The sequence below is a fragment of the Pseudophryne corroboree genome, chromosome 4, assembly GCF_028390025.1.
Source record: "Pseudophryne corroboree isolate aPseCor3 chromosome 4, aPseCor3.hap2, whole genome shotgun sequence".
Classification (NCBI taxonomy): Eukaryota; Metazoa; Chordata; class Amphibia; order Anura; family Myobatrachidae; genus Pseudophryne; species Pseudophryne corroboree.
This window is the reverse complement of record NC_086447.1, coordinates 838,158,533-838,181,205: the sequence shown is the minus strand read 5'-3', so window position 1 is coordinate 838,181,205 and position 22,673 is coordinate 838,158,533. Positions and strand designations below refer to the sequence as shown.

Here is a 22,673-nt window from a genome sequence, read left to right as displayed (position 1 = left end):
TTGGATGTGCTCGCACAGTAGTCGGGCTCGCATCTGCAGATTTACCGCAGGGTGAGGTTGTCTCCAAGGGCCAGAGTGTCTCTACTCTGGTGGCTCAAAGTACAGAATCTAACTGCAGGGAAACGGTTCGGTGCCTGGAATTGGATAATTCTCACGGCGGACGCGAGTCTCAGAGGTTGGGGAGCTGTAGTTCAAAATCATCAGCTCCAGGGTCTCTGGGCGGTTCACGAAAGATTGCTGTCTATAAATGTCCTGGAACTCCGGGCAATTTACAATGTGCTACGACAAGCAGTGCACAGGCTGCAGGCTCAGGCTGTTCAGGTGCAGTCAGACAATGCGACGGCGGTCGCATACATCAACAAACTAGAAGGAACGAAAAGCCGTATGGCAATGCGGGGAGTAGCTTGAATCCTCTATTGGGCCGAGTATCACCAAATGATATTGTCGGCAGTAGTCATTCCGGGAGTGGACAACTGGGAGGCGGATTATCTCAGCCGTCTGAATTTTCAAGGAGAATGGGGATTAAATCCAGAAGTATTTCACGTGCTGGTCCAGAAATGGAGTTACCCGCAGGTGGACCTGATGGCTTCTCGCCACAATCATCAAACGCCCCAGGTCGTGTCCAGAACGAGAGATCCAAAGGCAGTGGCAGTGGATGCTCTCACAATCACGTGGCCATACAGTCTCGTGTATCTGTTTCCACCGTTTCCACTGCTCCCTCTTTGGCTAAAACGGATCAAAGGAGAGTCCGTCACAGTTATACTAGTGGCGCTTCTTTGGCCTCGGAGAGCTTGGTTCTCGGATCTCCGCAGTCTACTCGCAGTCGGTCTTTGGCCGCTCCCACTACGTTCTGACCTGTTTCAGCAGGGTCCGTTCCTTTACCCCGATTTAGCGCGGCCGCGTTTGACGGGGTGGCTGTTGAGACAGCCCTCTTAAGAAGAGAGGGCATTCCAGAATCGGTTATACCAACCATGTTACGAGCTAGGAAGCCGGTTACGGCAGCTCATTATTACAGAATTTGGCGTGCCTATGTAGGTTGGTGTGAAGCTCGGAAGTTTCCGACATCATCTTTTAAGTTATCCCGTCTTTTGTTATTTCTACAGATGGGGTTAGATAGAGGTCTGAGTTTATCCACACTTAAAGTGCAGATATCGGCGTTGTCCATTTATTTTCATAGTGGCCCTATTGCCGTCGGTTCACACCTTTATGCAGGGTGTCCTCAGAGTTCAGCCTCCATTCACTCCACCTACTGCGCCATAAGACTTGAATCTGGTTTTTAGATTTCTTACAGTCTTTTTATTATGAACCCTTACAACAAGTGGATATTAAATTTCTCAATTGGGAAAACTATTTTTCTTTTAGCCTTAGCGTCAGCAAGGCGTGTTTCAGATTTGGGTGCTTTGTCGTGCAAGCCACCGTATTTAGTGTTTCATGATGACAGAGCGGAACTCCGGACGAATTCCGCTTTTCTACCAAAGGTAGTGTCATCTTTTCACATCAATCAACCAATAGTAGTTCCTGTGTTACAGGAGACTCTGGTAGGTTGGATGTGGTACGCGCATTACGCATTTATGTATCCCGAACGTCGACCGTTCGTAAGACGGATACGTTGTTTGCTCTCTATGATGCTGCCAAGATGAGTTGGCCAGCTTCTAGGCAGACCTTATCCAGTTGGATTAAACTGACCATACGTCAGGCTTACCTTCATGCTAGGTTACAGCCTCCTACATCAGTAACAGCTCATTCCACACGGGCTGTGGGAACATCATGGGCAGCGAGTCGTGGAGCTTCTATGACACAGCTTTGCCGGGCGGCTACATGGTCTTCGGTGCACACGTTTGTGCGCCTCTACAAGTTTGATACGTTGGCGGCATCAGCATCTAGCTTTGGCCGCCTAGTGTTACAGGTGCCAAACAGCTCTCCCGCCCACGGGGGGAAACTTTGGTACGTCCCAAGAGTACTCCAGTGACCCCTAGTGGATGAAAAAGAAAATAGGATTTTGGTACTTACCAGGTAAATCCTTTTCTTTGAATCCATAGGGGGCACTGGACGCCCACCCAGAGCAGTTTACCTGGTTTGGGGTAGGTTCAGTAGATCTTATGGTAACACATTTTCACCGACTGGTTCAGATTAACAAGTTCTAATCAGTTATGGTGTCAACTGTTTAGTTGTCAGCAATGTTGTGTCAACTTTATTGTTGTCCGTTATGTTATATGTAATTCTACACTGTCAACCTCTCTATCGCTCCTGTTCGGCTCAGTAAAAAACACTGAGGTACTCAGGGATATGGAGGGGAGGTGTAGTTTCAAAATTAATTTATTCAGTGCCTACTTCCTGTGGAAGCCATCCATATCCCAAGAGTACTCCAGTGCCCCCTATGGATTCAAAGAAAAGGATTTACCTGGTAAGTACCAAAATCCTATTATCATTTATCTAGCACCTTCTAGAAGATAATAGATAGAATCTGATTCGTTGCTATGGGCAACAGTTGCACTTCTAAAGATCCACCCTTTAGTAAATATACCCCAGAGAATCTCAACTTGCTGCTAGCCCCAAATGGACGCAGGAGAGAGCTGCAAATAAAAAAAAGCAGTTGGGTGGCTGAGAAAGATATATCATAGGGATACAGTCGTTAGGTCGACACAACTTAGGTCGACAGTCATTAGGTTGACAACTGCAGGTGACATGGGCATTATGTCGACATGTACTAGGCTAACATGGGCATTAGGTCGACATGTACTAGGTCGACAGGTCAAAAGGTCGACATGAGTTTTTCACTTTAAAAAAAAAAAAATTTGGACTTTTTCATACTTTATGATCCACGTGGACTACAATTGGGAACAATAACCTGTCGGCACCTTGCCCGAAGCACGGCGAGCGAAGTGAGCCATGCAAGGGGACACGGTGCACTAATTGTGGTTCCTCATCACTTTACGAAGAAAACGACAAAAAAAGGTCCAAAAACTCATGTCGACCTTTTCACCTGTTGACCTAGTACATGTCGACCTAATTAATGCACACGTCGACCTAGTGTGTGTCGACTGAATGCCCATGTCGACCTTCGGTGGTCGACTTAATGACTGTCGACCTAAGTTGTGTCGACCCAACGACCCATACCGATATACAGGCAGAATCAATTCACGCAACATAGTGTGTGAATCGTGATGGCTAGAATTGTGTTTCATATCGGGTTGCATTATCAATATAATCAGAAATATTGATGCCCATCCCTAATCAGTGGTGAACTGGGTACCCATCACCAACCTTCAAGCCAACGGTACACTGAGATGGGACCTGGACTGTTCCACCTAAATCCGTACAGTTCATTTGGGAGGTTTGATATAACTACTGTACAATTTTTAATGCCGTTCTAATGTTGTTTTTTAGACTTTCATAAATGTCCTGAGTTCCTTAATGCATTACACAGGATATTTAGACATCAAAAAGAAAATAAAATCATGTGGACACTCTAACATAATTAGCTGTAAAACAAATATGCACTAAACAATTGTAGAAAAACAAATAGGGAACTGAGGCTACAAACACTGTATATATATAGAAAGTACGATATCTCTTATGTAGCATATGGGAATTGTAAAGATCAAAGGAGCTATGCATGCATTATTTATATAACCCTGACTACGGTTTATTCTCGCAGCCAAATTATACACAAATGTATGTAAATATTTGCACTGTGCGCATGCTATAGTTATTTTGTACTTCTGTCTACAGTACCAACATTAGCTGAATCGCTGCCAGAATCCAGTTTTGCAGATGCTTGAAAAGGAGATAGGGATTCTCAACCCACAAACATTGTATCAAGAGGAGATTAAACAAGAATAGAGAAGCTGTCCCATTACTGCCAGAGCAATTTACAAGAGAGATGTCTGCTATAATTACATAGACAGTCGTCTGCCTGAGCCGCTCACTCCTGAGTATACGGCGTTTGCCATTTGCGCGCAAAGTCATGATCTGCAATTTGTGCGCTGTCAGTTGCAGAGAGCTCTGAAGCACAAATGTGTAAGGACCAATCTTCCAACACTAGACATGTCTTTCTCAGGGAATGTGCAGTGGAAAGTGGCCTCCCAGGCAAATAATGATATTCCCTGGATTTATCACTACACCAAAATATTCTTTACAGTTGGAGGGCATAAAGGACAGATAGCTCCAAATATGGCTGATCTAGCACATGCTAGAGGGGTGTGGATTTTTAGATCTACACTAATACCCCTTTCACATCTCCAATGCCGGATCCCACCCGGTAATTGGAAACGGGTCATTCCCGGGTGGGATCCGGCATTGGAGACTATCCTACCTCTTTCTGATGGCTTCCACACCCGGCAGTATGCCGGATCGGTTGCCATAGCGACGGGGGCGGAGCCGGCAGTGGAGGTGGAGGTGGCGCTGGGAGATGAGCTCATCTATGCGCTGCCTCTCCCTATTTTGTAAACGGGTCCCGGATCGGCTCGACCTTGGAATCCGTTTACAGAGCCACTGACCCGGTATTCAACCCGGGAATAACTCTGCTTATAACCCGGGTTGAATACCGGGTCAGGCGACCCGGGAAATCCGACATGGCGCTTTCACTGCGCACACTGACCCGTGTCAACCTGGCAATATGCCGGGTCAATACCGGGTAATTTGTGTGGTGTGAAATGGGTATAAAAGGCCTACAGTCAATAGGTTGACCACAAATGGTCAACATGCAGGGTCAAAAGGTCGACAGGTTAAAAATGTCGATATGGAATAGCAGGGCAGCCATTGGGGGGGACTGTGAGGACTGGTGTCCCGGGCCTGTGTAGACAGTAGAAAAGGTCGACAGGGTCAAAAGGTCGACATGGAACACATGTCAGAGAGCCATTTTGTGGGTTCGTCATAGGAATGTCGTGGGCATGTAGTCAGAGATAGGTCTTATGCTACGGGGATGCTGTTTACGACGGATCTCTTGCACCCAGCATGAGGTGGGTGTAAGTCCCAATACTGGTGATGTATGGCGCCACGTATATGGTCTCAGCACGCTGTTACAGAGCTGCATGTCACGTATATGGTCTCAGCACGCTGTTACAGAGCCGCATGTCACGTATATGGTCTCAGCACGCTGTTACAGAGCTGCATGTCACGTATATATAGTCTCAGCACGCTGTTACAGAGCCGCATGTCACGTATATGGTCTCAGCACGCTGTTACAGAGCCGCATGTCACGTATATGGTCTCAGCACGCTGTTACAGAGCTGCATGTCACGTATATGGTCTCAGCACGCTGTTACAGAGCTGCATGTCACGTATATGGTCTCAGCACGCTGTTACAGAGCTGCATGTCACGTATATGGTCTCAGCACGCTGTTACAGAGCCGCATGTCACGTATATGGTCTCAGCACGCTGTTACAGAGCTGCATGTCACATATATGGTCTCAGCACGCTGTTACAGAGCCGCATGTCACATATATGGTCTCAGCACGCTGTTACAGAGCCGCATGTCACGTATATGGTCTCAGCACGCTGTTACAGAGCCGCATGTCACGTATATGGTCTCAGCACGCTGTTACAGAGCTGCATGTCACATATATGGTCTCAGCACGCTGTTACAGAGCTGCATGTCACATATATGGTCTCAGCACGCTGTTACAGAGCCGCATGTCACATATATGGTCTCAGCACGCTGTTACAAAGCCGCATGTCACGTATATGGTCTCAGCACGCTGTTACAGAGCCGCATGTCACGTATATGGTCTCAGCACGCTGTTACAGAGCTGCATGTCACGTATATGGTCTTAGCATGCTGTTACAGAGCCGCATGTCACGTATATGGTCTCAGCACGCTGTTACAGAGCTGCATGTCACATATATGGTCTCAGCACGCTGTTACAGAGCCGCATGTCACGTATATGGTCTCAGCACGCTGTTACAGAGCCGCATGTCACGTATATGGTCTCAGCACGCTGTTACAGAGCCGCATGTCACGTATATGGTCTCAGCACGCTGTTACAGAGCCGCATGTCACGTATATGGTCTCAGCATGCTATTACAGAGCCGCATGTCACGTATATGGTCTCAGCACGCTGTTACAGAGCCGCATGTCACGTATATGGTCTCAGCACGCTATTACAGAGCCGCATGTCATGTATATGGTCTCAGCACGCTGTTACAGAGCCGCATGTCACGTATATGGTCTCAGCACGCTATTACAGAGCCGCATGTCACGTATATGGTCTCAGCACGCTGTTACAGAGCCGCATGTCACGTATATGGTCTCAGCACGCTGTTACAGAGCCGCATGTCACATATATGGTCTCAGCACGCTATTACAGAGCCGCATGTCACGTATATGGTCTCAGCACGCTATTACAGAGCCGCATGTCATGTATATGGTCTCAGCATGCTGTTACAGAGCTGCATGTCACATATATGGTCTCAGCACGCTATTACAGAGCCGCATGTCATGTATATGGTCTCAGCACGCTGTTACAGAGCCGCATGTCATGTATATGGTCTCAGCACGCTGTTACAGAGCCGCATGTCACGTATATGGTCTCAGCACGCTATTACAGAGCCGCATGTCATGTATATGGTCTCAGCACGCTATTACAGAGCTGCATGTCATGTTAGGCTGATAATCAGCAAGTACAGGTGAGACTGGGAGTCATTTTAATAATTCAGAGGTTACTCAGGGGCTTTACATTAATTTAATGGATGCAGTTACAGTAGCTAACATGGGCTGCAGTGATCATCTGAATAAAATATTTCAGCATATTACTGTTTCTCCAGCTTCTGTTTTGTGAAACAAAGAAAACGTAATAGTGTAACAGAAGGGTCATATGCGCCATACACTTCCAATAGCGCCGGCCCATAGCCTAGAAAAGGTGCTTATACGAACGTTGCATTAAATAAGATATATTTTGACATAAAAATCTTCCTGCATCAATTTAGACGGAGCCATTAGTCTGTGCTTTATCAACATTAGCATTTACATATTCAGATTTAGGTACATGTTCACCAGCCTCTCCCACATGTAGAGACGGGCTGGGGACACTTTTCAGCCCTGGTATGCGTGTGTACGGGCACGTGAAGGGGTCACATGGACACTGCTCGCGGGGGCGTGCCGTGAGTCAGGTGGTTTTGGACTCCCCTCCATATTTCTTAGAAACGGGCACTTCGGGCGGCGGGAGTGACCAACAGAGAGCAGGAAGATGCGCTGCACATGGCCTTCCTGGCTATCTGTGTGACCGGCCAGCTCACCAGCTTTGCCAGAAGTGCCAGATGCACAGTCCGGCCCTGCCCAAATGCCTACATACGGTATAAAGTAGTGGGAGTTGGTGGAAATAATATACTTTGTGCCGCTGTTAACATTCCGATGCTACGAGATGCTTTAGTTCTGTAAACAGACATGTAGGAAACAAAGGGGTCTACTGTATGTACTAAGCCTTGGAGAGAGATAAAGTGGTAGTACGTACCAATCAACCAGCTCCTGTTATTTTTCAAACACAACCTGTAACATGGCAGTTAGGAGCTGATTGCTTGGTACTTTATCTCTGTCCACTTTATGTCTCTCCAAGGCTTAGTACATAGAGCCCAAAGTTTCCAAAAACATTTCCGAAAGATTCCAAAGGGCAGTTAATTGCTTTCTGACAAAAATTAACCCTAGTGTATACGTATGTGTGTCCATGTAGTAGGGGATATAGATTGTAAGCTCCACTGGGGCAGGGACTGATGTCAATGGGCGAATATTCTCTGTAAAGAGCTGCGGAATATGTGTGCGCTAATGAATAAATGCATAAAGTAACAATACATAAGATGCTCTGATACAGTCACATGCACCCGAAAAAGAAGTTGTGTAAAATTGATTAAATATTAATTCTTTATTCATCTTGAACACATTTCTACAAAATATCTCTTGGCCATACCTAATCGGTATATAGACTCAGAATGCTGTCAAGCAATATGGAGTCTATTTCAAATAATATTTGTGGGATATTCCCTGAAAACAGTTTTTGGGGGATACCCACAAACATTAAGGATCCCCCAAGTGTGCTATGGATGTTCTACTACTGTATGTAATGCTACTCTTTCCAATATGTCCCTCCATTTCTGACAGCAGCCGCAGCCCCCATAAGTTTCTATGGGGGACTGCAAAGCTGTTTCCGGAGAATCCCTGTCCCAGTAATTTTAGGCTACTATATTGGCATCTGAAGATGGCGTTATCCTATTGAGGCCAAGCTTCGAAATGTTTCATGTTTTAGAGCTTGGTAAATCTGACCTATGAGAAACCTATGGGTGCTGAAGCTGCCGTCAAAACGGAGGGACTGCAGCAGATATTGGAGATTCTGTTACGTTCCCTCCAGAATCATTATGCGCGCATGCGCAGAATGTCCCTAAATCCTGATGTAGACGTGCGATGATTGCTATTGCGATCATTTCACTTCTTTGCACATGGCAGCAGGGAGCCTCTGTCCTTGTGTGTGAATTTTAGTACATTCGGGCAAATGTTAATTTCTTATGGCTGCGAATAGTGACAATAAGATATTCTCATTATCGGGTCTAAAACCCAATAATAAGTAAATATGCTCCTATACAAGGGTAGGGGCTCAAAATCACTTTTACGGGTCACACGTGTACTTCTCATTTGTTTGGTAAAATAAAATATAATTGGGGGGATGGGTCATTAGATCGACCACACTTAGGTCGACAGTCATTAGGTGACCACTATTGGTCGACATGTATTAGGTCGACCTGGTCATTAGGTCGACATGAACAATTTTTACTTTTTTGATGTTGTTTTCTTCGTAAAGTGACGGGGAACCCCAATTAGTGCACCGTGTTCCCTCGCATGGCTCGCGTTCGGGCAAGGTGCCTCGCTGCGCTCAGCACAGGTTACTATTCCCAAACGTAGTCCATGTGGATCAGTATGAAAAAGTTTAAAAAATGAAGAAAAAAATTTTGAAAAACTCATGTTGACCTGTTTCCATGTCAACTTTGTTCATGTCAACCTAATGACCACGTCGACCTAGTGGCCATGTCCACCTAATGACTGTCGACCTAATGACTGTATCCCATAATTGGAATGTTGCAATTCTTGTACTACCTCATTATATAAGGTTTGATAATTGTCATGAACATGCTTCTTGTGCCTTTACACACCTTCTCAGTATGGTGTGTCAGGAGACACTAGCAATGATTATCAACCTACTGTCAACATATTTTATTAGAATCTCCTTTTTCTTTTTAGGTATACCAAGCTAAAACTCCAAGTCAATACAGAGGGACGGATACCAGTTAAAAAGTAGGTTATATATCTATAAAACTATAATTTTGTGAATGAAGGCCCTCATTCCGAGTTGTTCGCTCACTAGCTGCTTTTAGCAGCATTGCACACGCTAGGCTGCCGCCCTCTGGGAGTGTATCTTAGCTTAGCAGAATAGCGAACGAAAGATTAGCAGAATTGCTACTAAATAATTCTTTGCAGTTTCTGAGTAGCTCCAGACCTACTCCTAGATTGCGATCAGCTCGGTCCGTTTAGTTCCTGGTTTGACGTCACAAACACGCCCTGCGTTCGACCAGCCACTCCCCCGTTTCTCCAGACACTCCCGCGTTTTTCCCTGACACGCCTGCGTTTTTTAGTACACTCCCGGAAAACGCTCAGTTACCTCCCAGAAACGCCCACTTCCTGTCAATCACTCACCGATCAGCAGTGCGACTGAAAAGTGTCGTACGAACACCAGCAAAACTGCTAAGTTTTTAGTTAAATAACTTAGCGCATGCGCAATTAGCAGCAAATAGCAGCATAGCGAAAATCGGCAACGAGCGAACAACTCGGAATGACCATCGAAGTCAGTTAAGTTTGTAGATATATGAAATGGTCAATACATGTTATCCACTTTCTTGACTTTTTAAATTTTTAATTTCTTTAATCAGACATGGCAATAAGGTTTAGAAGTACTCTCTGCTAAGTCGGCAGTCACGCTACATCTGTAATTAAACCCACACTTACATTTTGGCTTAAATCATAATGTAATGGCTACTCGTCACTCCAATCTTCTGGATGGCTGATAAAATGCAGACGACGCTGTCAGTGAGCAGTGTAAATAAGATGTAGCGTGGAGTTCACATGGCCTCAGTAGAAGGGCTGAGCACAATGCTACTTGTAGAGAAACAGATATAAACCAGAGTCTTCAGCTCATAAATTGTCTCTCATAAGCAACACATTACAGCATCTGGGCTATAAGGACACTTATTTGTTCTAATTATAGATGCATTAAGCTTTAACTGAATCACAAAGTGACAATCCTGAAAGTATAACAAATGTACAGTATTTGCTGAGCAGTATCATGCGATCCTCAGTGTTCTACATACAGTACCCATGAATGATGGCTATATTACTGTAGGTGTTCCCATCAACACTTGGGGAAAAAATAATGATTTGTATTAAACGTGTTTGTTCAGCTGACTGCGGCTTTTATAGGTGAGAAAACACATTGACATTGGGGGCATTTAAATGATGTAAAGATCCAAAATCTGCACCCATAATGTCCTATTAGGGATTTGCTGGGATACCTGACATACATCCCCCATTCCGCCAGGTCTGAGTTATAATATTATGGGGTCTATTCGTGAAGCAGTGAAAAGTGTGGAGAAGTGAGTCAGTGAAGAGTTGCCCATGGCAACCAATCATATTATAAAATTGTATAATTGTATAATATGCAAATTATAAATGAAACTTTAATGCTGATTGGTTGCCATGGGCAACTTCTCTACTGGCTCACTCCCCCACACTTTTTACTGCTGCATGATTTGACCCCTATATAAACCTTCACCAGGAGACCTGCCAAGGCCAATCAGAAACAAACCCTAATTAACAAACTATGTGGCAGATGTATTAACCTGGAGAAGTCATAAGGAAGTGATAAACCAGTGATAAGTGCAAGGTGATAAATGCACCAGCCAATCAGCTCCTATATGTAAATTAACAGTTAGGAGCTGATTGGCTGGTGCCTTATCACCTTGCATTTATCACTGGTTTATCACTTCCTTATGCCTTCTCCAGGTTAATACATCTGCCCCTATTAGCGCAAACGTCACCAAATGAACTAATCGTCTGCTCAAACTAAATGAAATGTTGGCTGAAGAAGTCATCAAAATACTAAAAACACAGAAATCAGCCACAGCCCCAGACCCCGATGGGTTCTCTGTAGACATCTTGGCCCTCATTCCGAGTTGTTCGCTCGTTCTTTTTCATCGCATCGCAGTGAAAATCCGCTTAGTACGCATGCGCAAAGTTCGCACTGCGACTGCGCCAAGTAACTTTACTATGAAGAAAGTATTTTTACTCACGGCTTTTTCTTCGCTCCGGCGATCGTAATGTGATTGACAGGAAATGGGTGTTACTGGGCGGAAACACGGCGTTTCAGGGGCGTGTGGCTGAAAACGCTACCGTTTCCGGAAAAAACGCAGGAGTGGCCGGGGAAACGGTGGGAGTGCCTGGGCGAACGCTGGGTGTGTTTGTGACGTCAACCAGGAACGACAAGCACTGAACTGATCGCACAGGCAGAGTAAGTCTGGAGCTACTCTGAAACTGCTAAGTAGTTAGTAATCGCAATATTGCGAATACATCGGTCGCAATTTTAAGAAGCTAAGATTCACTCCCAGTAGGCGGCGGCTTAGCGTGTGTAACTCTGCTAAATTCGCCTTGCGACCGATCAACTCGGAATGAGGGCCCTTGTTCTTGCACCATTTCCTTCACTATTTTGGGGGATCCCCATGGTCTACAGATTCTCTCGAGGCCTTGATATATGTTGCCCCTAAAGAGTGCAAAGACATCTATATGTGCACTAGTTACCACCTCATATCCCTCCTGAAGAACAATATTAAATTCTAGGCCTAAATCTTCATGCTTTTTAGGGTTCCTGAGAGAATTACTGTATGCTGGAAAGATCTTAAACATAGATTAACACACAATTACACACACAAAGACAGATTGCATGATCATAAACTGCAAGCCGAGGCTCTGATGCACACCCTCGTAGTGACCTCTTATTTACTACTGGACATTACTGTTTAGATTGAATACTACAGTATGTGGACATTATTCTCGGCGTGTCTGTTGTGACCTGATTTTCTGCCTGTACTTTGTAAATAATTTTCTCTATGTTTGCTGCAATTACTGCACTGTCAGAAGATAGTGTTACGGCCTGAAGAGCACTATACGCTACTTAAAACCCAACTGAAATCAAGCAGAAGAGCCTCACCAGTAATCTCTGGCTCCTGAGAAATCGGAACCACAGCTTTGTGCATCTGTTTAATTACCCCATTGCTTACATGACTCTTCTCTCTCTCTCTCTCTCTCTCTCTCTCTCTCTCTCTCTCTCCACCAAAAAGCACAAAAGATAGAGAGGATTTATTTTTAATAGAGTATTTGTAAATGTGTGATTCTATTCTACTACAGTACAGTATATACAATCATAGTGCAAAAGTCAGAAGAATAAGTATAGTATCATTCAATCAGTATAGTATCATAGTAACTGCAGCACTTTCCCTCTGATATAACAATAATGATGACTCTCAAGATTTAATGGGCTACTGTAGGAAACCGTGATTAAGAGGCACATGGGCCTGGGGCTGAAAATTATCAAGGGCCTATTGTTAGAAGGGGAGGAGCTGTGACCAGTGTTGCGTGGGTGTGGCCAGTATTGTGTGGGTGTGGCCAGTGTCATGTGGGCATGTATACCCCTACACTGTGATCCCCAATGTTTCCCTAAATATATTAAAGTAGCAAAACTGCATCATTTTGTGAGACAAATAGCAATAAAGGACCAGATTTATCAAGCCTTAGAGAGTGATAAATTGCACGGGGATAAAGTACCAACCAACCATCTCCTAACTTCCATGTCACAGGCTGTGTTTGAAAAATGACAGTTAGTAGCTGATTGGTTGGTACTTTACCACCATGCAATTTATCACTCTCCAAGGCTTGATAAATATGAGCCAAAATTATATATATACTTATATATACTTATGATTTATGGCCAACCGTCGGGCCAACTGGGTGACTTGTCATCATCATCATCATGCTGCCATTATGATGGGCCTTTTTTATGTGGGAGCCTGGTGATGTTGCTCCATCCGCCCCATTGTTAATCTGGCTCTGAAATTATCCGGGCAGCCAGTTACTGACAGCAATGTTGAATCAAATTATCAAAAGTAAATTGAAGACTTCAGTATTTCAACCCGTTGCATAATTAATATAATTATTCTGCAATGGTTTAGAATCTTGAAGTAACTTTTTTTCACTTTTTAAGCAAATTAAATAGATGTATTTCTTTCTGCCGTCTGGGAATATACCAAGTAGAAGCTTAACAAGCAAGGATTGAAGATGAAAGGAAAAGTGAACATTGTCTGAGGCATTTTCAGATCATGATAAGTTAGGGTTGTTTTAGTAGGTCAAAAGAAATTATAATGATCCTGCTGGAGGAATGACGTGAAGAATAGCAGAGAGACAGTTCATATCGCAGACATTTATGCAGATCATGCTATGCAGGGCCGGTTCAGGGGCTTTTTGCGCCCCGGGCGGCATAGGGGCGTGGCTTCATACAGGGGGCGTGGTCAGTTACGCCCCCTGTACAGTGTTAGCGCCGCTGAAATTATGTGCGGTGCACGATGACGTCATCGCGCACCGCACAGCACAGGTCCTCTCCACGAAGGGAACTAGACGCGTCCTTCATGGAGAGGACCTTTGCTGTGCGGTGCGCGATGATGTCAACGCGCACTGCACATCATTACAGTAAAGGTCCTCTACACGAAGGGAAACTAGACGCGTAGCGTCTAGTTTCCCTTCACAGTGGGCAGCGGCAGCGGGACAGCGGGAAGCAGCAGAGGACAGAGCGAGCAGCGGGGACACAGCAGCAGCGGATCTTGCCATGGTGCGGCACCCTCCGGAAGGCGGCGCCCCGGGCAAAAGGCCTGCTTGCCCGTGGCAAGATCCGCTACTGATGCTATGCTATAACATCGCAGAAACGCAGGCTCGGTTTAGTACTAGTTTGAAACCTAATAATTTGTATTTTCATAATAGTGCACAATAAACTTAATTTTCCTCTGTACGTTCTATCTAATAAAGCAATTGATAAAGACTGTGTTATTTTCCTTTTTCTTTGTAGCATATATCGCCTATTTTCCGTAGACCGAAAACGCGTGGAAACTGCACTAGAGGCTTGTAGTCTTCCATCTGGTAGAGTAAGTATCTCAGACATGCTACAGGACAGGCTGCACTGTACTTGTATCTCTTCAAGAATCAAGAACTGTAGCACAGCGATAACAGAAATCTTAAGGATTCAAATGTCTTTGATAATTGCATTGATGCGTTGTTGCGTTGTTTTATGTTTTTGATAAACCTCTCATTGGGACATTATGAATGTGTAAACACAAAATAACACATTGTAGTGATTTTAGTAGTTTATTGTATTGTCAGTGATTGACATCTGCTGATATAATTTTTTTATAAATAGCATATGTCAGCTCTGTTACTAATAATAATAATATATATATATATATATATATATACTTGTCGTGTTCTAGACTCTGAGTGCCACTGCTTGGTAAGGATTGTTTTATGAGTAATTTCACTCCAGAAGGCACCAGCGCACTTTGTATTTACGGAAGGGTGAGTGCCGGTCCAGTTATAAACTGTATATATATATATATACACATACACACACACACACACACACACACACATACACTTTATACCAGAGGTTCCCAAACGCTGTCCTCACGGCACCCCAACAGTCCAGGATTTAGGTATATCCATGGCTCAGCACAGATGGTTAAATCAAATTGACTGAGGTGCTAACTAAGTTACCTGTGGTCAAGCATGGATGCATTTCAAACCTGGACCATTGGGGTGCATTGAGGACCGTGTTTGGGTACCTCTGGTATATACTATATACATATACTGTATACAATATATAAATATTAAGGCTCAGATTCATCAAGCCTTGGAGAGTGATAAATTGCATGGTTATAAGAGGAGAAGGTCCTAGTAGAACTTTCAAAACTAAAAGTGGATAAATCAATGGGACCAGATGGGATACACCCAAGGATACTCAAAGAGCTAAAAGATGTGCTGGTTACACCTTTAACAGAATTATTGAACCAGTCACTAAATACAAGTGCTATTCCAGAAGATTGGAAAAGAGCAAATGTAGTTCCACTGCACAAAAGTGGAAGCAAGGAAGAAGCAAGTAACTACAGACCAGTAAGCCTTACATCAGTAGTAAGGAAAGTAATGGAAAAACTATTAAAAGAAAGAGTTGTGCAATATATTAAATCAAACAACTTACAGGATCCAAAACAGCATGGATTTACTGGTGGGAGATCATGCCAGACAAATCTTATTGACTTTTTTTGACTCTGTAACGAAAATAATAGATCAAGAGAGAGCTGTAGATGTAGCATATCTAGACTTTAGTAAGGCATTCGACACTGTCCCACATCGCAGACTGCTAAATAAACTTGAAAGCGTGGGGGTGGATTATAAAACAGTTAAATGGATAAGAACCTGGTTTCAGGATAGGAAACAGACAGTTGAAGTTAATGGAGTGCAATCTATGGAAGGGAATGTTACCATTCTGTACTTGGTCCAGTTCTCTTTAATATCTTTGTTGGTGACATTGCAGATGGTATTGAAGGGAAGGTATGCCTTTTTGCAGATGATACAAAAATATGCAAAAGGGTAGACACACCGGGAAGGGTAAAACAAATGATTGATGACCTAGGTAGGCTTGAGAAATGGTCAAGAACGTGGCAACTACAGTTTAATGCTAAAAAAATGCAAAATCATGCACTTGGGTCTCAAAAACCAAAGGCTAAATATAGTATCAAGGGTACTATAATGGAAACTACTGAGGAGGAAAGGGATTTAGGAGTCACTATTTCAAGTGACTTGAAGGCAGGAAAGCAATGCAACAAAGCAATGAGAAAGGCAAGTCAGATGCTTGGTTGCATAGGGAGAGGAATCAGTAGCAGGAAAAAAAAAGTGATAATGCCACTGTATAGGTCAATGGTGCAGCTCCATCTGGAATACTGTGTCCAGTTCTGGAGACCATATCTCCAGAAGAATATACAGTAAATACATTAGAGAGTGTACAAAGAAGGGCAACTAAAATGATGCATGGCCTACATCACAAAACTTACCCGGAAAGGCTAAAAGATCTTAACATGTATAGTTTGGAGGAGAGAAGGGAAAGGGGGGACATGATAGAAACTTTCAAATATATCAAGGGTCTTAACAAAGTTCAGGAGGGAAACATTCTTCAAAGGAAGAGAAGTATTAAAACTCGAGGACATACACTGAGACTGGAGGGGGGGAGGTTCAGGGGTAATTTAAGGAAAAATTACTTCACATAAAGGGTAGTGGATAAGTGGAATAGCCTCCCATCAGAGGTGGTAGAGGCTAAGACTGTAGAGCAATTTAAATATGCTTGGGATAGGCATATGAATATCCTTACAAAGAATTAAGGTTCAAAAAGGGTTGAGATTGCCTAAAGGATAAAAAAATGGGGCAGACTAGATGGGCCAAGTGGTTCTTATCTGCCGTCAAATTCTATGTTTCTATAAAGTACCAACCGACCAGCTCCTAACTGTTATAGGCTGTGTTTGGAGAAAAAAAATGACAGTTAGGAGCTGATTGGCTGGTACTTTATCATCATGCAATTTATCGATTGCCAAGGCTTGCTAAATCTGGGCCATATATAGATATATTTTTTTTCAATTCCTCTTTACAAACTGTTGAGGTACGGTTATTGAGCTCTCTGCCACCCATTGTGGGAAAATAAATGTATACTTAAATTGTTTCTAACCTGCCTATTTCACCTTGAATTTTTCAACCAATATATTCCAAGTTAATAGTTGGGGGTTTTCATCTCCTACTGTCCGTGGCCCCTTCAAAAGAACATCCCTGGCAAGCACTATTGTAAGTTTTTAATTCGTTGACTACTATAAGGACGTCTTCTTAGGGTGATCCAAATGACAAGCCCCGCACACTTCACTAGGGTAGTAGGCACAAGGGAAGTCAGATGTCTCCAGTACATTCCAGGAGAGTAGACAAGTGTGTGTTCCTACCGTCTGTGAAAAAAAGGGTCTATGTATTAAGCCTACGCCAAGTGTACAGACGTAAAGTACCAGCCAATCAGCTCCTAACTGCTATGTTACAGGCCATGTTTGAAAAATGACAGGAGCTGGTTGGTTGGTTGGTTGGTTGGTTGGTTGGTTGGTTGGTACTTTATCTCTGTCCACTTTATCTCCCTCCAAGACTTAGTACATGGACCTCCAAAGAGGTCATTCTTTTTTAAAGTTCATCTTTAAATTAAAGTGTCTGAACAGATTTGACCCCATACCCTATACACACAGACAGTGCTGACAACAACAGGAGAAGCCCCATGTAAACAATGCAACATGTGGTCAGAGAGGATGTAGTTAATGTAGTTAAAATTACACTGGACGGGATCCCGGCAGTCGAAATACCGACGCCGGAATCCTGAATGGATAATAGCAGGATTCATCAAAATCCCAACGGTGCTCGGGATCCCAGCGTCAAAATAATGACTGGAATCCTGAATGTTCTGCCAGCGGGACGCGATTGTGTCCTGCCACGGGGGGGATGGGAGGTTTAGGCATTAGAAAGGGGGTAAGGGTTAGGCATTTACAAGGGGAGATTAGGGTTAGACACCAAGTGGGGAGGGTTAGGTTTATGCAGCGGGGAAGGGAGTGTTAGCCACCACCGGGGAGGGTTAAGGTTAGGCACCACTGGGGAGGTTAGGGTTAGGTACCACCAGGGAGGTTAGGGTTAGGCACCCACACGGGAGGATTAGGGTAGGGGGCAGGGGAGGGTTAGGGTACTTTCTGTGGGGCTGTCGGGATTCTGATTAACGAGATGCCGCTGTTGGTATTCGGCATCTCATCCATCGGTATATCATACGGAATCTGGTCAGAGAAGTATCCCTTAGAGCAAACCCCAATTTTTTGTAATACTTGTATGGAGATCTATCAACCCCTTCACAAATAACAAATTGAGGCGTTGCCTACAGCAACCAATCAGATTCTAGCTATGATTTATTTAGTGCATTCTAAAAATCGATAGCTAGAATCTGATTGGTCTCTGTGGGGCAGCACCTCCCTTCTCATCTTTAGGTGGTTTGATAGATTTTACCCTTGGAGCAAGGATAGAAAACAGGAATTATTTCATATTTTAATTAGTCACTGTTATCAATGTTTTATTAGCATACTGCGGCCACTGGCATTAGCCAGGTTAAAGAGGAGGTAGATTAAGAAAAGATAAATGTCTAAAGCAACTACTTCTGTAACGATTACCAATCACTTGATATAGGTATTTTTTAATACTGTGCTCAGATTATTTAAAAAAAATGTTAATTTATGGTGTCAGGTGCTCTTAAAGTTCATATCTAATTTAGGATTTCCCAGATGGAAACTTTTAATTTTGAGAAAACAGCTGTTGAATGTAATTAAAAACTAAAATGAAAAATATGACAAATTACAGTACGTTTATCTGTGCCTCAGACTTGTCTTGGGCTTTTGTACATCAGACAGTTACAAATTCACAACATCCCTAATGAAGTAATGAAATGGTATTTCATGTCTGGGGCTGGTTGCACAGGGGATAAATCTCAGTTTTACCATCACACAAATACAGTCTTGAATAGCACGGATGCAAATGGAGAAACTGATACTTTTACACAAGACAGATTAAAAAGTCTAGAGGTCGTCCTTAGCGAACAATTGGCTGCTGTAATTATTTTAGATTGTGCTAGATAAATGATAGCTAGAAGTGATTGGTAGGTCTCATCATGATTTGATACATTTCCCCTATACTGAGAAGTGTAATATGAGACCACAAAGTAGGGGAATTATTCTATATAACATTATGTCATACTTGCCTCCTCTCACGGAAGTTGAAGAAGGCTGTCAATTTGTCAGGTAGTCCCCCGCACCCCTGGCTAAATAGGCAGATCTCCCACATCCCTCACACTTTCTAGTGTAGTGGGCAGGATGGGGAAACAATGCAGCGAATCTTGGGTCCATAGTGAAGGGGCGGGGCTAAGTGATGCAAGTTGCACCACATTAGCTTTGTCCTCTCCACATGGCCTAGCCAATCACAGCATTTTGCTTCAAATGGGGTGGGGCCTACGGACATGAGAGCTCGGCCCTGCATAAAACTGACAGCTGTAGTGAGTAACAGTACACTCTAATGGGCCCTACACAAAGGTTCCCGACAGCCGATACGGCTGATGGGCGACCCGCCGGCAGGGGGGGAGGGGGTGATGCATGCTAATATGGACGAGAATGCCCATATTGGCTTTCATGTTTAAACGAGCCGGCACCAACGATGAACGAGGCCGCGGATCGTTCATCGTTGGTGTATATGAAAGATATGAACGGTATCTCGTTCATTAATGAACGAGATCGTTCATCTTTCATTGTTATCGGTAAAAGTGTATGGCCTATTACTGAGAGGTCAATGGTTGATATTCACTTGTTTTTGCGCTGGCAGCCAATAGATGGAGGCCAGTGGAGCAATTCAATTGTTGCTCCATTTAGGCACAATGGCTGCCGGCGCCGGCTTTTCAACGTACACCGCTCCCCGCGAGTGGCGAGCAGCAATGCACGAAAAGTTACCTGTTTGAGCACGCAAATGGGTCTATTCGTGTCGCGCCCATTAGTTTGGTCTGGTTTAGCCGCTTTACGTGGCTAAACTCGACCTCTATGGGCGCAGTAAAAGAGATCAATTAAATATCGCCCACTTTAGACGGGCGATCAGGCACAATGTGCTTTTTGGGCAAGAACTGCTTCCAGTATTGAACAAAATTAAGAACTTTATTATATGGAAAAAAAATTCACCTGGGTTCAGCATGCTGCTACCTCTAATACCCCTTTTACACCAAAATCCCGGGTCTGACCACGGATTTGGAACAAGGTTTCAAGCTGGGTCAGACCCGGGACCAGAGGCGTCACCTGGTGTGGTGACACCCAGTGTGCACCCCCTGATCTCCTGGGTGCATGGCCTTACAGTTAGGGGGCGTGGCTTCGCGGGGATCCTGGAATCGTCACTCTGGGGGCGTGCCCAGCATCTCCGGAGATGCTGGGCTTCCCCCAGAGACGGTCTCAGTGCGCTGTCGGCTCCTCTGCTATGACAGGAGCCGGGTGCTGTAGCAGAATTTCACACTGCAGCACCTGGCTCCTGTCACTGCGGAGGAGCTGACATTTGGTGTCACCCCCTCCAGGTGTCACACCCGGGTGCAGGCCGCACCCACTGCACCCGCCTTGTGACGCCACTGCCCGGGACTCCCCACTTTTATACTGCAGTGCCGATCCGGGATAACTGTTTACACTGCACCTGGGTGCAGTGTCTTGTGGGCCGGCGCTTAGAGATGACGTCGTCTCCAAGTGCTGGGAAACCCTGCAGACCAGGACTCCGGAGCGTCACGCTGGGGGCAAGCCCAGCAATCTGGAAGCTGCTGTGCTGCCCCCAGCCTCCGGCGCTTCAAGGCACCCGACACGGCGCCGCTGTCTGCATATACAGCGTGCGCCGTGACCCCAGCCTCCCGACCGCCCGCCAGACAACGCGGTTCGGGAGGTCCGCCATGCTGTAAATGAGTGCCGGGTTGGATGACCCGGCTTACCCAGTTACACCGCCTCCTACCGCGGGTCTTACCCGTATACAACCCTGCTTGCAAGCCAGGTTGGATTCCCGAGAAAATGGACCCAGGGTTTTGGAGAAGGACCCTATTACACCACCTGCAGTCCCGGGATTTTGCGCACTCTCGTGCAAAGTCCCAGGATATTTCAGGCGGTGTAAAAGAGGTATAAGTATACATACTTAAATATTTAGGGGCAGATGTATCATATCTTCTAAAGAGGACAGGTGGATTTTAGCTAACATTTTAGCTAAATGATTGGTTACTTTGGGGGACTTCTCTTATGGAAGGTTTGATACTGTACATCTTTCCATTAATGTTCTAAGATGGTTTTAATTTAATTGATGACATATTTTGGGGAATAAAATAACGGGAGAGTGAAAATGTTGCTCAGTAATTACATTGTTGCCCATTTTCATAACCCCAATGTTGGCTTATTTTAGTGCCTGTTGGTCATTACCAGTTTAAGCAACTTATATAACGGGACAGTATATGAATGTATTTCTTATACAGTTCTATTTACATTTGTTTGTATAGTAAGTAGACACCGCAACTGCTTGAGATTCATTTTGGAAAAGGAGCCTTATATATTAGTAATCCAGACATTCATCCTATCATCCATCTGTTACTTAGTAACACTGCTTTGAATTTTAATAAAAGAAGACACTTGCTAACCAAGCAAGAGAGACTTGGAGGTGCAAGTTTTCACCTTAGAGACTTTAATGACTTTTTACTAACAGTATGTGAATTTAATAACTCGGATAGCTCAAAGTTTGGGCTCAAGTTTTTCAATTATGTTCTTGGCCTTTATTTTTATGTATTATTTGAACAAACTTAAGGAGATCTGAAACTATTAATGACTTTGGTAAAATATTAATTGCGTATAATTTTTGAAGAAATATCTTTTTATTTCAGGCTTTATGTGTTATCAATAGAGATAAGCGGGTTCGGATTTACTCGGTTCTTTATCGGCATTTCTTATTTTCTAGATTTTTCTTATTGGCTATCCAAAACACGTGACGTCCGATAGCCAATAAGGAGATTCGGGTAAATCTGAGTAAAACCGAACCTGCTCATCTCTAGTTATTAATGTTGAAATTTAGACTTTACATATAAAATGAAACTGGGCCTAGTTCAGTGACGACACAAATGGAATAGCAAAATGCAGGCGTCGCCTAATTGTGATATTTCAGAGTTGGTTGCATGCTCAAGTTTGTAACTGCGCCAGTGCCGTAACAGGGCTTTCTAGCGCCTTGTGTAGGCCCCCCCCCCCCCCCCCCCCCAAGCATATGATATTACTACATCATGCGGAAGGGGCGGGGCTGCCAGTGCCAGTAATTCTGACTGCAGGGCGCCATTCCAGTTACTCTGCTTGCCATATGCAGGGGTCAATGGTGCTGCCATGCCAACAGAGTCATGTGCTCTGTGATGTGGCACCGACACGCATACCCCTAGTTACGGCCCTGACTGCGTCTCCCTCCCCAGAATGTACCTGGATCAGATGTGTCCTGGATACGATCATTAGCTCCATGTATCAGTGCAAGAGTCGCCTGGGTGGTCATGACAGGTGGAGCTACAGCTGTCATTGAGATCAGTCAGTATGCTTGCTTAGAGTCGTGCAGGCAGTGTTGTGGCCACCCTTCCCTCTCCTCCTCTTCTCTTGCACTTGGGTCCTCCAGAGCCTGTCAGTCACAAGCTCTGTGTGGGAGAATTTGGTTCATGGATTCTTGAGGGGGTATGGCTGTTGTGTGGGGGATGTAAATGGGTGCTAAAGGGGGTTAATGGGTGCTGGCAGGATGGGTGAATGAGTTGCTGGGGGTATATGAGTGTTGTAAATAAGGGTGGAGGTGAATCTACAAATTGGGGGACATTCAGTTGTTTGTTTAGCTCTGGTCTGCAGCTATTCAGTTGTTGTGTGCGACCAGCCACGATGCACTGCTGCGTAACATATTATGAACTGGGGCATTGCGGTGTGG

General features: G+C 44.4%; 1 protein-coding gene across 3 annotated transcripts in view; it reads left to right on the top strand.

Annotated features, from left to right (window-relative positions):
* PLCB1 (phospholipase C beta 1) overlaps window positions 1–22,673 on the top strand; it is a 1,298,702-nt gene that overhangs the window by 760,375 nt on the left and 515,654 nt on the right. For all 3 annotated transcript variants that reach the window (XM_063918579.1, XM_063918581.1, XM_063918580.1), the window contains 2 exons: window positions 9,225–9,278; window positions 14,146–14,221. In XM_063918579.1, the coding sequence (XP_063774649.1) occupies window positions 9,225–9,278; window positions 14,146–14,221 (130 nt within the window). The remainder of the gene's footprint in view (window positions 1–9,224; window positions 9,279–14,145; window positions 14,222–22,673) is intronic.